At 42.5% G+C, this 16606-nt stretch overlaps 1 protein-coding gene across 2 annotated transcripts in view; it reads left to right on the forward strand.

The window, feature by feature from the left end:
- Positions 1–16263, forward strand: part of POP1 (POP1 homolog, ribonuclease P/MRP subunit) — a 43125-nt gene extending 26862 nt beyond the window's left edge. For both annotated transcript variants that reach the window (XM_008001178.3, XM_073018240.1), the window contains exons 12-16: positions 3080–3195; positions 5316–5507; positions 6940–7094; positions 12508–12870; positions 14060–16263. In XM_008001178.3, the coding sequence (XP_007999369.3) occupies positions 3080–3195; positions 5316–5507; positions 6940–7094; positions 12508–12870; positions 14060–14714 (1481 nt within the window). In that variant the 3' untranslated portion in view covers positions 14715–16263. The remainder of the gene's footprint in view (positions 1–3079; positions 3196–5315; positions 5508–6939; positions 7095–12507; positions 12871–14059) is intronic.
- Positions 16264–16606: the final 343 nt, after the last annotated feature.

Here is a 16606-nt window from a genome sequence, read left to right on the forward strand (position 1 = left end):
CAACGCCACCACACAGTCCATGTCCTTACTAGAGTGGTACGTTTGTTACATGAACCGACATTAACATATCATTATCACCTAAAGTCCTCAGTTTGTATTAGGGTTCACTCCTGGTGGTATATATACTCTATCAATTTTGACAAAGGTGTAATGACATACTCACCATAATAGCATCATATAGAATAGATTCACTGCCCTCCAAATCCTGTGTGCTCTGCCTATTCATCCTTCCTTCACCCCTAACTTCTGGTAACCACTGATCTTTTTACTACCTCCATAGTTTTGTGTTTTTTAGAATATTATATAAATGGAATCATACAATACATAGCCTTTTCAGATCGGCTTCTTTCACTTAGTAATATGCACTTAAATTTCCTCTATGTAGGCCAGGCATGGTGCCTCATGCCTGTAATCCCAGCACTTTGGGAGGCTGAGGTGAGCAGATCGCCTGTGGTCAGGAGTTCAAGACCAGCTTGGCTAACATGGTGAAACCCTGTCTTTACTAAAAAAAAAAAATTGGCATGGTGATGGGTGCCTGTAATCCCAGCTACTCAGGAGGCCAAGGCAGGAGAATAGTTTGAACTTGGGAGGCAGAGGCTGCAGTGAGCTGAGATTGCGCCACTGCGCTCCAGTCTGGGCAACAGAGCAAGACTCCATCTTAAAAAAACAAAAAATTCCTCTGTGTTTCGCATGACTCAATAGCGCATTTCTTTTTAGCTCAATAATATTCCCTAGTTTGGACATACTGTCTACTTTGTTTTATCTGTTATTATTATTATCATTATTATTATTTTATTTATTTTTGAGACAGAGTCTCACTCTGTCACCCAGACCTAAGTGCAGTGGTGCAATCATGGCTCACTGCAGCCTTGACCTCCCAGACTCAAGCGATCCTCCCACCTCAGCCCCCCAAGTAGCTGGGATTATAGGCACGTACCACTATGCCTGGCTAATTTTTAACTTTTTGTAGAGACAGGGTCTCACTAAATTGCCCAGGCCGGTCTTGAACTCGTAGGCTCAAGTGATCCTCCCAACTCAGCCTACCAAAGTGCTAGGATTACAGGCATGAGCCACTTTTGCCAGACCTATCTATTATTATCTTTTAGAATATTTGAAGATGAGGTAGTACTTTCCTGGGTCTTTATACCATAAGTATCAACTATCTCTTGTTTGCAGCTTAGTCTGACTAAAATCCCAATCATGACCCCAAATGCGTGGCAGTGCTCCACAGGAAAGCACTCTGGGTACCCAGGCTGTTGGAAGTGGAGCTTGACTGCTCCTAGACAGGCCATGTGAACCTGCAGCACATAGCACTGCGGCTTGAGGGTCTGATGGTGGTTATCTCTGTGAGGAAGAGCAGTGTACTGAAGCTGCTGTGGCTTTTAAACATTTTTTATTTTGCTTTATTTTTTTTGAGACAGGGTCTGGCTCTGTCACCCAGGCTGGAGTGGAGTGGCACGATCTCAGCTCACTGCAACTTCTGCCTCCTGGGCTCAAGCCATCTTCCTACCTCAGCCTCTCAAGTAGCTGGGACTACAGGCACACACCACCACACCCAGCTAATTCTTGTAGAGACAGGGTTTTGCCATGTTGCCCAGGCTGACCTTGAACTCCTGAACTGAAGCAATCTGCCCGCCTTGGCCTCTCAAAGTGCTGGGATTATAGACATGAGCCATTGTGCCTGGCCTGTTGTGGCTTTTAAACAGTTTTTAATCTCAGATCTTTTCATCAACTTAATTTTTTTCTAACTTTATTCTCCCTTAAAATCTGTCACACTATGGCCCAATTGCTTCCAACTTATTTTTTACTATCCAATAGACCCATGCAGGCAGGTATGTGCCTTTGAGTGATGTTTCTTTGTGGACAGTTTAGAACCATAACCCAAACTCAAACATTGTCTTTTTTTTCTAATGAAAATTCATCAGTTCAACAAAATAAGATTTGGGAGATACTTTTCCCTGGGGATTAAATGACTGCATGTAGGAAGTTCCTTCTATCAATATAGAAGCTTGTCACTGATAAAGTTTCTTCCTCTTTCTGCTTGAGTACTTGCTAGAATGGTACAGCTTATTTAAAGGGATAAAATACTATGTATCACTGAAAATATGCTTATTTTAAAGGGATGAGGCTGGGCACGGTGGCTCACACCTATAATCCCAGCACTTTGGGAGGCTGAGGCAGGTGGATCACTTGAGGTCAGGAGTTCGAGACCAGCCTGGCCAACATGGCGAAATCCTGTCTCTACTAAAAATAGCAAAATTAGCTGGCAATGGTGACACATGCCTGTAATCCCAGCTACTTGGGAGGCTGAGGCAGGAGAATCATGTGAACCTGGGAGGGGGAGGTTGCAGTGAACTAAGACTGTGCCACTGCACTCCAGGCTGGGCGACAGAGTGAGACTCTGTCTCAAAGAAAAAAAAAAAGGATGCAAAAATACATTTTCCAGAAAGGAATAAGTAGTTCAATATAAATAGGTTATCAGAGACTTAAAATAATGGGGCAGAAGAGAAGATGATGATGTCTGTTGGCTCACCACCATTGGATGAGGAATGAGGAATGATACACAAAGCCCTGAAGCCAGTAGCTGAAATATGACATGTATTTATAATATGGCATATTATTATTTAGAGATGGGGTCTTGCTATGTGGCCCAGCTGGACTTAAACTCCTGGTCTTAAGTGACCCTCCCCCCTTAGCCTCCCAAGTGGCTGGAATTACAGGTGTGAACCACCATGCCTGGCTTAATGTGCCATAGTGTTTGCCTTTGCAATGGCTACTAGAATTTGATTATCTTGCATGTGCAATTAGGCAGTTTTTTGGAGGCAATTTAATATTGTGATATTTGCATCTTATACATGAAAAATCAATACCAAAGAAAACTGCTTAGGAGCCTTTGCTATGTCATAGACTGTAAAACTGACTATAAGAATAACTTAATTTCTTGTCAAGTAAATTCTTCTAAACTAAGTAAATGCCTATGAAATATTGTTTTGTAACAAAAGGCCTACTGCCAACGTTTGGAGTTTGACTTCATTGATCTGAAGGATGTGGTTTGAAGGCTATTTCTTTTCCCTCTTAGATAATGAGAAAGTTAGACAGCTGCTTCTGGAGGGTGTGCCTGTGGAATGTACGCATAGCTTTATCTGGAACCAAGATATCTGTAAGAGTGTCACAGAGAATAAAATCTCGGATCAGGTAACTAATTAGTGTAAGGATTATTGGTAAAGTCATGAATGACAGGTTAAATATATCATTCTAGAGACCATAAAAAGTTATTTCATACTTCATAGAATTCCATAGACTTTCTTTTGTTTTCAAACAAGTTGTTGATCCCTGACTCATGACACGTACTGTGATTTTCTTCTGTTCTTAGGGATAATCTAAGAATAAGGATAGGGATATAAGAATAAGGATCTTATCTGTTATCCAAGGATAAGAATCTAAGAATAAAGATACATACTGTGATTTTTTTCTGTTCTTAGAGATAAAGTAAGAATAATCTCTAGAAAATGTTAATACAAAGACTTTTTCTTGAAATGATGATCTCATGGTTTAAATATGTTTTTCTTTTATTGTTTTCTTTTCCCTTAAATGTTCTCTGTCTTTAATTTTACTACGATTGGGGAACTTCCAGGGCCAGACATTGTGTGAGATGCTGGGATAGATGACTTAGATGTGGTCAAAGAAAGTACAGGGCACTCAGGAAATCTCTAGAAGGGGTACTGAGCTCAGATGAGAAAAATGAGGCTGGCCTCCTGGATGGAAGAGCAGGCATTTGAACTGACTCTCAGATGGGAGCCAGAAGTCACCAGACTTCTTGGAGGCAGAGTCAAGGTTTCAGTGAAGATAAGATTGCAGGAAGTGAGAAAAGCATGTGCAGGAGCCCAGGCAGAAACCAGGAAGACTCTCCAAGTGGATCAGGAGCTAGGAATCAGAAACGGGGTGAGAAATGAAGCTGAAGACACAAATGGGGCTAGAGCATGAAAGACCTTGAAGCCTTTTAAGGATTTGGAGATGTGGGACACCCTTAAAGGTTTTAAGGTTGGCCATGACATGATGAGATTTCACACTGGCAGCAGTAGGGGGTTGGAGATGGGAGGTGAGGGAGCTGGAGGGAGACTGTGGGTTGGATGGCCTTAAAAAGACCCTTGAAATATTCAAGTATGACATGATGGGGGCCTGAATTGTGGCGATGTGGCTGGAGTGGAGAGGGTGAGGTTTAACGCATATTCCTGGAAGGTGAAATTGACGAGGCTTGGTGGTTGGTTGGAAGATGGGAGTTGAGAAAGGAGGAGGCGTGTCAATTAGGTCCTGATATTCTAGCTTGGATTTAGGAGTTCAGCTAAAAGAGAGCCAGAGCCATGTCTTACTTGCTCACTGATATATTTCCAGGTTCTAGAAAAGTGTGTGGGACATAGAAGTGCTCAGTAAATATTTGAGTGGCTGAATAAATGGAGTGTGTGAATTGTGGTGTCATTCAGCTAGGTGGGGGATACAGGAAGAGAGCAAATACAGTGGAAGGGTGATGAGTTCAATCTTGAGCTTGAGGGGCTGTGGGACTTCCCAAGAGCAGAGGTCCAGGAGGAAGGTTTCGATCCCAGAAGGAAAAGTCAGGGCTAAAGAGAGATAGTTTGGAATTACTAACACATAGATGGTAGTGGAAACTCCGAAAGTGAAAAAGAAGATTGGACCTGGCTTGAAGAGCGTTCATGAGGTAGCAGTTAGACTATGGCCTGGAGGCAGTCTCTTGCATAGTTTTTTCTAAACTGAGTGATAGCCATCTTACCTACCTGTTAATCTCTTTTTACAGCTCCAAGAAAAGTCTGAAAGGATGTTATCCACCCCCTACATTCCCCTTAACAATAATTTTAACCATCTTCTATTTTGATTCTTTAAGACCTGGTGGGCAATTTTCTCAAGAGCCAGTGCATTTCTCTAGTTGCACATCCTTGAGAAGGTGTCACTTAATTGTTTATACCTTTTTTACTTCATGACACCAAATCTTAATCAAAATCAATGTAAGGACAGAATATCAACATATAAGATTAATCTTGATATAAGAGATCAACAGAATGAATGCTGATAATGAATGATATAAGACAATTTGGCATTTCTACCTAAATACTTGTATAGAGGAAAATATCTGTAGGAGGAATACCTTATACTTAAAATGGCTCACATTTATTTATTGAGAATGTTTTTCTCTTGCTTTTTTAAAAGAGCATTTAACTTTCTAAAGCTGCTTATAGGGAGACCCAGGAGGATCTCCCAGAAGACTAGGGCTGTTGGTCTTGAATTATTTTCTTCCACTTTAGGATTTAAACCGGATGAGGAGTGAATTGCTGGTGCCTGGGTCACAGCTTATTTTAGGTCCCCATGAATCCAAGATACCTATACTTTTGATTCAGCAGCCGGGAAAAGTGACTGGTGAAGACCGACTAGGCTGGGGAAGTGGCTGGGATGTCCTACTCCCAAAGGGCTGGGGCATGGCTTTCTGGATTCCATTTGTAAGTGACTTTTTGATTCTAACAGTTGCAATATTTAAAATAGATTCCTAATAAATGCTAAGTACTCAAAATGTTCCAGACTTTATGTACAACTTAGGAGGAATTGAGTGGTATATTTCTGCCCTTAGAGCTATAGTCCCGGATACAAGATACTTCATACATGTAGTTCCTGGAGCCAGGTTCTCATTATAAGACCTGTGCTGACATATCGTTAATTGTCGAGGTTTTTAAAGTGACCTGATTTTTGAATAGTAGTGGCAACAAAAATGTCTAGCTATTTGATTTGAAGAAATTTGTTATAGTTTAAAAGCAAAGGACTTAACTTTTACAGATAGAATACTTTTTTTTTTTAATGTTAACTATAACCATATACCCCTATTTATCAACTGCAGCTAAAAATTTTATTAGAATTGAATGTGTCTTTTTTTCCTGGTTATTTTAAATATTACTTTGAAGGCTGGGTGTGGTGGTTCACGCCTGTAATCCCAGCATTTTGGAAGGCCGAGGTGGGCAGATCACTTGAGGTCAGGAGTTTGAGGCCAGCCTGGCCAACATGGTGAAACCCCGTCTCTACTAAAAATACAAAAATTAGCTGGGTATGATGGCTCCTTGGGAGACTGAGGCATAAGAATCCCTTGAACCTGGGAGGCGGAGTTGCAGTGAGCTGAGATCATACCACTGCACTCCAGCCTGGGTGACAGAGCGAGACTCTGCCTCAAAAATGAAAATAAATAAATAAATAAATAAATAAATATTACTTTGATCCTAGAGAGTGTAAAAGGCATGTGAGACTTTTAGATTCATGCCAGTAATTAATTTTTAGCATGCCTAGTGCAAGGACATCCAGTTAATCATTCAGGAGTAGGAATATTTAAAAATAATCCTACTTAATTTTTTACTATGAGATGCTTTCAAGCATACAAAAAAGAATAGATGCTGATGTAGTGAATGCCTGTGTGCCATTTACCCAGCATCTGGCTTAAGAAATAAAACACTACAGATGCATCAATGCACCCTGTGTACCTCTCTCCAGTTTCATTTCCCTCCCTCCTTTTAAAATAATCACTCCTCTGATTTCGATGTTTGCTGCTACCATGCATATTTTTATAGCTTTATTGAAGTATGTTTGTATCCCACAATAAAATAACTATTTAGACTTGACACGTTTTTAAAGTATATACCTCATCGTATTTATGATTTTGCAACTTGCTGTATTCACTTGGCATTGAGATTCTTTTCCATATTTATTAATGAAGCATGACGAAGCTCAATTTCATTCATTTTTACTATTGCATGGTAATCCATTGTGTGTATTTCTATCCATTCTCCTTTTGAGGGGCATTTAGGTTGTTTCTCATTTTCCCCCGTATAAACATTAAGCAATTGACTTTAAGTTGGTAGACTGACAGTATCTTTTTGACATTTCTTTTAGATCTATCGAGGTGCGAGAGTCGGAGGGTTGAAAGAGTCTGCAGTGCATTCTCAGTATAAGAGGTCGCCTAATGTCCCAGGTGATTTTCCAGACTGCCCTGCCGGGATGCTGTTTGCAGAAGAGCAAGCTAAGAATCTTCTTGAAAAGTACAAAAGGTAAGAAACTGGCTTCTCTAGTTTGATAATGTATTAAGGAGAAGAGAAGTGCCTGCTTATATTGGTATCCCAAGCATTAGGATGGCTTTGGTAATTCTTATTATCTAACACGGAGTTTTCATAGACTTTTTAGTGAGTTCAGCATTACTGAGAAATAATTAAGAAGATATTACTTAAGTGAGGAGATTGTCTTATGTCTGTTTGGCTTTTATAGGCCCCTTTTGGTTATAAACCCTTTTGTTTGTTATTTATTTCTATCAATAATAATGTACACTTAAACTTGGACATGAGTCTCAGACACTTGTTAATAGATTTCTACTACCAACCCCTCTCTCCCTCCAAAATGGAAATTGTGTTTTTGAAATGTATTATAGAAGTAATATATAGTTATAAAATTTTAATTAAACTATGAAAATATATAAAAAGATAAATTGGTATAGTCCTGCCATCTAGAGAGATAAGTACTGTTTGTTTGTTTTTTGAGATGGTGGTCTTGCTCTGTTGCCCAGGCTGGAGTTCGGTGGTATGATCTTGGCTCACTGAAACCACCACCTCCTGGGCTCAAGCGATTCTTTCACCTCACCCGTGTAGCTGAGAGTAAAGGCATGTGCCATTGCGCCTGGCTAACTTCTGTATTTTCTGTAGAGACGGGGTTTCACCTTGTTGCCCAGGCTGGTCTCAATACCAGTTTTCCATGGATGCACCAGCCTCGGCCTCCCAAAGTGCCAAGATTATAGGTATGAGCCACTGTACCTGGTCAAGCACTGTTTTTATATCTTAGTACCTATCCATTTAGACTTTTATTTTTTCATTGGAAGTGTGGCCAATGAGGGTCATGATTTCCTTTATATTACAAAGTATATTCTAACATTTGGAATTTGTTGCCCCCTAATTGTAGGCTCCCAGAAGCACAGAAGCTGTCTCTCTTTATTGTGGCATTTGCAGTGTCTAGCCAGTGCCTGGGGCACAGTAGGTCTTAATAACCTTTATTTGTTGTCTGATGAATGACTGGTTGAATATTGTAGTTCCTTGATGGTAAGCTTCATGAGGGCAGAATTGTGTTTTCTTGTTCATTGCTGCAACCATAACTGTAGAGACAGGCGGTCTGCCTAGGTTTTTTTTTTGGGGGGGTGGTGGGGGAGACAGGATCTCACTCTTCACCCAGGCTGGAGTACAGTGGCATGATCATGGCTGACCACAGCCTCCACCTCCCGGACCCAGGTGATACTCCCACCTCGGCCTCCTGAGTAGCTGGGACTACAGGTACCTGCCACCACACCTGGCTAATTTTTGTATTTTTTGTAGAGATGAGGTTTTGTGATATTGCCCAGGGTGTTCGTGAACTCCTGGGCTCAAGTGATCCACTTGCTTTGGCCTCCCAAAGTGCTAGGGTTACAGGCATGAGCTACCCTGCCTGGCCTGTGCCTGGGTTTCAAACTATTTGCAGAGTGGTGGATGAATGAGTGACTAGTGATATATTCCTGGATTGCTAGCTTACCAGCTCTTTGAGGGCAGCAATCACATGTTATACATCCTTGTGTCTCCCATAGAACATAGTTGAGAGGCTTCTATGTGTTTGTTAAATAATAGTTGACAATAATACTTATTTCTTACTCTTCAGAGCTTTTTATGCATGCAAATTTTCCATAGATACACGTATTTTTTTAAAGAATGGTATTACATACATTATTTTGAAACCTGCCTTTTTCGTTTAATAATATGGTATGTATAGTTTTACCATATCAAAAAATATGACTCTAAACCAAGTATTGACAAACTTTTTTGGTAGAGGGCCAGATGCTAAATATTTTTGGCTTTGTGGAGCCTTTGGTCTCCATGGCAACTCTGCCATTGTGGCTTCCAAGCAGCTGCAGATGACATGTAAGAGAACGAGCATGGCTGTGTTCCAATCATGCTTTATATATGAACACTCAGATTTGAATTTCATATAATTTTCATGTGTCATGAAATATTACTCTTTTGCTTTTTCAACCATTTAAAACTGTAGAAACCATTCTTAGCTTATGGGTGGTACAAAAACAGACAGCAGGCCACATTTGGCCTGTGAGTCAGCCTGCCAGCCTTGCTCAAAATGTCACTTTGAATGGTCACATGCAATTGCAGTGTGGATGTCCTGTAATTTATCAGTGGCTCTTGAGGTTATTTCTGATGTTTTGTTGTGTGTTTCTGTGAACATCTTCCTGTGTGCGTCTTTATATATTTGTCTCATTTATTCCTTCATTTAACATACATTTCTTTAGAGCCTACTGTGTGTCAAACACCATTCTAGGTGCTGGGGTGACAGCAGGGGCAAGGCAGACAAGTCTGTCCTGCCTTCATGGAGCTTATATTCTTCTTTTATTTTTTGAGACAGGGGCTCGCTCTGTCACCCAGGCTGGAGTGCAGTGGTGTGATCATAGCTTACTGCAGCCTCCAACTCCTGGGCTCAAGCAATCCTCCCATCTCAGCCTCCTGAGTAGCTGGGACTGTAGGTGTGCACCACCACTCCTGGCTAATTTTTAAATTTTTTGTAGACAGGGTCTCGCTTTGTTGCCCAAGCTGGTCTTGAACTCCTGGCCTCAAGCAATCCTCCCACCCCAGCCTCCCAAAATGCTGGGATTACAGGAATGAGCCATTATACCTGGCCATGTCACTTATGTTCTTGATGGAGGCACAAGTGCTTAGGCTGGTTGGGGGTACCCAGGAGATGGGAGGGAGGCTAAAGTGTAAGAGCCAAGTCCTTGGACAGGGAAGAAGGGGTAGGATTCAGGGCACAAGTAGAGGAGGCAGAATCTGTTGGGATTGAGTTCAGTTCTTCTGAATATAAGATTGTTAGACTGCCACTGATACCGTTTAATCTGCTTTTATTTCTTTGGCTATCTTTCAAATAGATTTACAAACAGTTCTGACTCTTTTTTTTTTTTTTTTTTTTTTTTGAGATGGAGTCTTGCTCTGTCGCCAGGCTGGAGTGCAGTGGCGTGATCTCGGCTCATTGCAACCTCCACCTCCCAGGTTCAAGCGATTCTCCTGCTTCAGCCTCCTGAGTAGCTGTAGCTGGGATTACAGGTGCCCGCCACCATGCCCAGCTAATTTTTGTATTTTTAGTAGAGATGGGGTTTCACCACCAGGATAGTCTTGATCTGTTGACCTTGTGATCCGCCTGTCTTGGCCTCCCAAAGTGCTGGGATTACAGGTGTGAGCCACCGTGCACAGCCCTGACTCTTAATCCTATTTTCTAAACCACTTTCTTTCTGTAATTGTTAAGCTGGCTAGTTCTTCTTCCTCAGAAAAATTAATATAAGACTGTTAGATTGCCACTGAAATCTGAACATGGATTTATTTAGCTAGGTTAGATTCTGCGGTGGGGGGATTAAGTAGCACACTCCTGATTGTGACTGTCTTCATGAAAAAAGAGGCACAGCTATCAGCCAGCAGTAAGAAGGGGAGAGAGGCTGTTGGAGATTTGAGGAGAGAGGAATTGTAAGCAGTTTCTGGGAGAGTGGAAGATGGAATTGAGAGGAGAAACATGGGATCTGTAAGATGTAGGGAGCGCCTATTTGAGATTTGTGTTTATAAAGGAAGACCATTCAGGACTATTTTGAGTTCTTCCTCAGCTGTGCTCTGCCACTCGGGCTGGCATGGGGTCATTGGAGAGTCAGCTGCGCCCAGGTGGACTTTCCAGTGGAGGGAGTGGGGGCGTTTGTAGGGGAGGGACGGTGGTGTGAACCATGGAGTCTAGGCTGATGAAGAGTGAGGCAGCTGCTGCGAGCCACGGGGAGGTACTGGTGTAAATGGATGGTTGGGGCATTGTTGTGGGAGAGTAAGTGGGTGGAAAACAGGAGGCATGGCTCTGAGAGCGGGATACTGACATTGCGGTTTGAAGCTGGAGCAGGTGTTGGCAGTGACCACACCTAAGGTATGAGCAGCGAGTGGGTGCTTGAGGTGGGGTGAAGTAAAAGATGCGAAGTGAGGGTGGGAAGGTGACTGGTGGGGTATTGGAAGGATGATTTAGGCAGATGCTGAAGCCACTGGGAGTGACAACAAGAGCCATGGTGGCGCAGCAGAAGGCAGAGTAACCGTCAAGATCATTCATTGCAGCCTTGTTTGGAGGAACAAAAGCTTGAAGACAATCAAAATGTCCTTTCATAGAGGACTGTCTAAATCAATAAGGGCATATTCATTCAGTAGAATAAGAGACAAGATACACAACCTTTTAAAAAGAAAGAATGAGGGAGCTTTCAGTACTGGCATAAAGTAATCAAGATATTTTGTTCAGTGAGAAAAGTGAAGTTAAGCAAAAAGTTCTGTATCTAGTATGCTGCTATTTGTATAAAAATAAATAAAAAGGAAGAAATATGTACATATCTGCTTGTATGTACATAAAATGTCTCTGGAAGGCTATGTAAAAAGCTGATAATGATATTTATTGTTTTTGTGGAGGGTAGCTGGGTCACTGGAGGTCAAGAGTAAAACAGAAACTTCATGTAACCTTGAGCTTAGTGTATAGGAAAATTGTGGTGCAACTCCAGGGGCACCAGTTCCTTATAGCTTTCAGGAATGAACCCCCTGGTGTGGTTCAGTGGCCACATGGGGCTACATTGTTTATTGAAGACCAGAGAAAACAAAAAAGCTTGGCCAGTAGAGTTGGTTATTATTATTATTTTATTTATTTTTTTTTGGAGATGGAGTTTTGCTCTCGTCACCCAGGATGGAGTGCAGTGGCATGATCTCAGTTTACTGCAACCTCTGCCTCCCAGGTTCAAGTGATTCTTCTGCCTCAGCCTCCCTAGTAGCTGGGATTACAGGCACATGCCACCACACCTGGCTAATTTTTTTGTATTTTTGGTAGAGATGGGGTTTCACCATGTTGGCCAGGCTGATCTCAAACTCCTGACCTCAGGTGATCCACCTGCCTGGGCCTCCCAAAGTGCTGGGATTACAAGTATGAGCCACCGCGCCTGGCCTTTTGTTATTATATTTTGAGACGGAGTCTTACTCTGTTGCCCAGGCTGGAGTGCAGTGGTATGATCTTGGCTCACTGCAACCTCTGCCTCCTGGGTTTAAGTGATTCATCTGCCTCAGCCTCCCAAGTAGCTAGGTTTATAGGCACCCTCCACCATGCCTGGCTAATTTTTGTATTTTTAGTAGAGCTTTCACCACGTTGGCTAGGCTGGTCTCGAACTCCTGACCTCAGGTGATCAGCCCGCCTCGGCCTCCTAAAGTGCTGAGATTACAGGCATGAGCCACTGAGCCCAGCCTATTATTCTTTATCATATGTTTCTTGGAAAGCTTTTGTGTGTGTGTATGTGTGTGTGTGTGTGTTAAAATAGAGATGCATTATAATGGTTATAATTATTTTAGTTTTGCAGTCCTAAATTGTTCAACATTGGTTCTCCTCTGTGTTTTTCCTTAGGCGCCCTCCTGCAAAACGGCCCAACTACGTTAAGCTTGGCACTCTGGCACCTTTCTGCTGTCCCTGGGAGCAGTTAACTCAAGACTGGGAGTCAAGAGCCCAGGCCCATGAAGAACCTTCTGTAGCTTCATCTCCAGATGGTAAGGAGAGTGAGCTAAGAAGATCTGAGGCGCCTTGTGCTCCTATGCCTAAAAAACCTCATCAGTCATCTGATGAAGTGGGCACAGCCATAGAGCACCCCAGGGAGGCAGAAGAGGTAATGGATGCAGGGTGTCAAGAATCGCCAGGGCCTGAGAGCATCACAGACCAGGAGGCCAGTGAAAACCATGTTGCTGCCACAGGGAGTCAACTCTGTGTTCTCAGGTAAGTGTTGGTGACTTCTGGGTACATTTTGGATTATTTATTTTAACACTGAAGAGGCTACAGGATATAAGCATCATCACTGTTTGTTTATGCAAAATCCAAGGGAATTTATAGACTTTCTGGAAGGGAAAGCCAGTCTTTCATATTTCATAGAGGGCTCAGGGAAACAGCTTAATAATATTTGATGTAAGGCATGATGCTAATTGATGAAATGGTTTACAATATTGTCATCAATAGATCTAAACCAAGGCAGTTTTTTTCTGACATATTTTATGCAGTTTGAGCAGGGATTCTTTGCTTAAAACCACCAAATTAGATTTCTTCTAGTTCCTTTTGAATTATATGGATTCGTAATAGAGTAGCAACCAGTTAGATGTAATATGGTCCTAGCCAGAGAGGCTACCAGATACACTATGTTCTCCTCTCAATATTGCTGCGGGCCAGGTTCTGCTTATCAACAACCCTGCATTCTGTGCTTTGCTCTGATTTTTTTTTTTTGAGATGGAGTCTTGCTCTATCGCCCAGGCAGGAGTGCAGTGGTGTGATCTTGGCTCACTGCAACCTCTACCTCCTGGATTCAAGCGATTCTCCTGCCTCAGCCTCCCAAGTAGTTGGGACTACAGGTGCATGCCACCACGCTTGGCTAATTTTCACCATGTTGGTCAGGCTGGTCTCAAACTTCTTACCTCATATGATCTGCCCACCTCGGCCTCCCAAAACTGCTGGGATTACAGGTGTGAGCCACTACGCCCGGCCTGTGCTATGATTTTTAAAAAGTGCTTATTCCTCTAGTCTTGTGCTTACTTTTCTGTATAGTAGCCTCTTAATTTCCTATCATTCTTTCTTACTTTACATGTAACTATTGTCCCTTACAGTTCCTTTACTCATTAAAATCTTAGTGCCTCTTTATTTTCACCCTCACTGTGATTACAATCCTAGATTCTATTTCACTGTCTTGTTTTGCCTGCCTTTAATTTCTTAAACCTTTAGTCCCTGAGTTTCAGAATGGCAAACACATAAAAAGAAAAATATCAGTACTAAAATGTACTACAGTGTATTTCTAATTGTAGTTTTGATTCTTATATAGTATAAAAGAATCAAATTAATTCTAGCAGTGTCTAATCTTCTGATTGTATGTTTTTTTCCTGGAACAAAATATCCTCAAACGTATGTCTCTAACTTCATGTAGGAGTAGAAAATTACTGAAGCAACTGTCAGCCTGGTGTGGGCCCAGTTCTGAGGACACTCGGGGAGCCCGGCGAGCTCCTGGCAGAGGCCAGCAAGGATTGACCAGAGAGGCCTGCCTGTCCATCTTGGGCCACTTCCCCAGGGCCCTGGTGTGGGTCAGCCTGTCCCTGCTCAGCAAGGGCAGCCCCGAGCCTCACACCATGATCTGCGTCCCAGCCAAGGAGGACTTCCTCCAACTCCATGAGGACTGGCATTACTGTGGGCCCCAGGAATCCAAACACAGTGACCCATTCAGGAGCAAGATCCTGGAACAGAAAGAGAAGAAGAAAAGGGAGAAGAGGCAGAAGGCGGGACGCGCCTCTTCTGATGGCCCAGTGTGGGAAGAGCCCGTGGCTGGGCAGGAAGCTCTGACTCTGGGGCTGTGGTCAGGCCCTCTGCCACGTGTGACGATGCACTGCTCCAGAACTCTCCTAGGCTTTGTGACTCAGGGAGATTTTTCCATGGCTGTTGGCTGTGGAGAAGCCCTGGGGTTTGTTAGCTTGACAGGCTTGCTGGATATGCTGTCCAGCCAGCCGGCGGCGCAGAGGGGCTTAGTGCTACTGAGGCCTCCCGCCTCTCTGCAATATCGATTTGCGAGGATTGCTATTGAGGTGTGAACGTGCGCTTATATCCCAGCAGGGCATAGATAATACGTTATTATTGTCTGCCAAGTTTCACATGTGGAGAGTCTGCTTCTGCTTCAAAACATCATGTGAAACTCCTTGGAAACAAGAATAAAAAATTATGTATTATGCAGACGATAAAATGTTTACATCATTCCAGTAATGTCATTGATTTCCATCTTTCCCTGTCCTTGCTGTAATACTTTTAAATTATTTGGCCAAAAGCTTTGTATTTTGATCTCTTGGTCTGTGTAGTTGTGGCTGAAAATAATTAGAAGCTCTACAAGTTATCATCCCCCTTTTTTGTTAGGAACAAAGGGCTTGTCAGGTCTGTTTGAAAAACCTTGTAGTCATGTGATAAGCAACAATAGATGTTTAATGATTTCACTGTTACAACAGAAGACAAGACAAGACGCTTGGCCTCTGTACATGAAATATGGGCCCCTGATGGGCCACATTCAGTTCTGTACTGTGATTACCATGCTGAACAACTCAAAGGGAGAAATCATGGACAACTGATTGCTACCTGTTTTCAGGCAGGCAAAGTTTATGGCGACAGTGCTAGGCTGGAATTAGAAAGGGGGCGTCTATGACGTGGACTTCCTGACTCTTCGATCTCTTTGTTGTTGACCAACACACGATCCTACTAGTTACTTAATTTTTTTAAGTAAAAAAATTATTATTATTTTGTTTCTGCAAAGAATTTATCAAAGCCATAGAGGAGCATTTCTCAGAATGTGTTCTATGAAATGTGTCACCCCAAAAAATAAGAGATTCCAAGGTCAGGTTGATATGGAAACTCTGGGTTAAAGTTAAGCATTTCTTTATGAAAGGACTTCTGGAAACTTCCATGTGATACTGTACATTATGGATCTCCAGGAAGGGAATGATAGTGTATAGTATTTTCTAAATACTTTGATTCCTAAAGTTCTCTTACAAGGAGCACTTTGTAGGACCAGTGTTCTTGGGAGCGCGCTTTGGGCAGCGTGGCTGTGTAGAGCATAGCTACCTCTGCAAGGTGATAACTAAGCCGGCAAGCTGCCTTTCAACATTCATGCAGTCACGTTGTCCACCTGAGATTCTCAACAGGGTATAAAAGAAAGGTCTTATCCTGCCCCACCGGAAGAGTGGGCTCAGTGTGACTTTTTTTCCACGAATGGAGAAACTTAGTGCTCATCTACTTTTAGTTGCCACATATGGCTCACTCATAGCCTTGGTCCTTAACTTTCCTGCCATAAATTTCTAGAAGAGCTTAAGCGGGATTTTTTCTAAAAATTGTAAATGTGCAGTTAGGCATTATTTTATGTAAATGCATTGGGTTTTTACTGTAGCGTTTGGCAGTAAATGGCTTTGGGGATGATGAGGTGGGGAAGGATATGGCAGGTGGTACAGTAGTCAGAAAGTACCTGCCACCAGTGAGATGTCTGATGCTTTGCCTCTCACCATGCCTCTGAATGTCTTTGGATCCAACCCAGATGAGACCAAGAAAAACCAGTGTAACTACGTGGCGCCTGTAAACAGAATAAATGAAAATGTCACCTGATGTTCAGTTGTGAATATTTATTGGACCATTCCTTATTTGTCTTCTGGGCTCTCAGTCACCTCATTTGTGGCTGAGCTCACTCGATGACAGAAGTCTGAGTGTGCTGTGTGGTCACCTAACCACCTTCTGTGCAGCCCTGCCCTCATTATAGAGGACAGGGCACGTTTGCAGCCACTCTGCCTTGTGGGTGGTAGGTCAAAGAGCTGTGCACCAGAAAGATAGACTAGTATTTCCCAAAATGTATTCCTGGGAGTACTAGTCCCTGCAGCTGTTCCTGGAGAAAAGTGTTCTATGGCTGAATAAATTTGGGAAAAGCTATATATGGTATCCTCCTGTTGCGATT

Source organism: Chlorocebus sabaeus, chromosome 8 (assembly GCF_047675955.1).
Source record: "Chlorocebus sabaeus isolate Y175 chromosome 8, mChlSab1.0.hap1, whole genome shotgun sequence".
Lineage (NCBI taxonomy): Eukaryota > Metazoa > Chordata > Mammalia > Primates > Cercopithecidae > Chlorocebus > Chlorocebus sabaeus.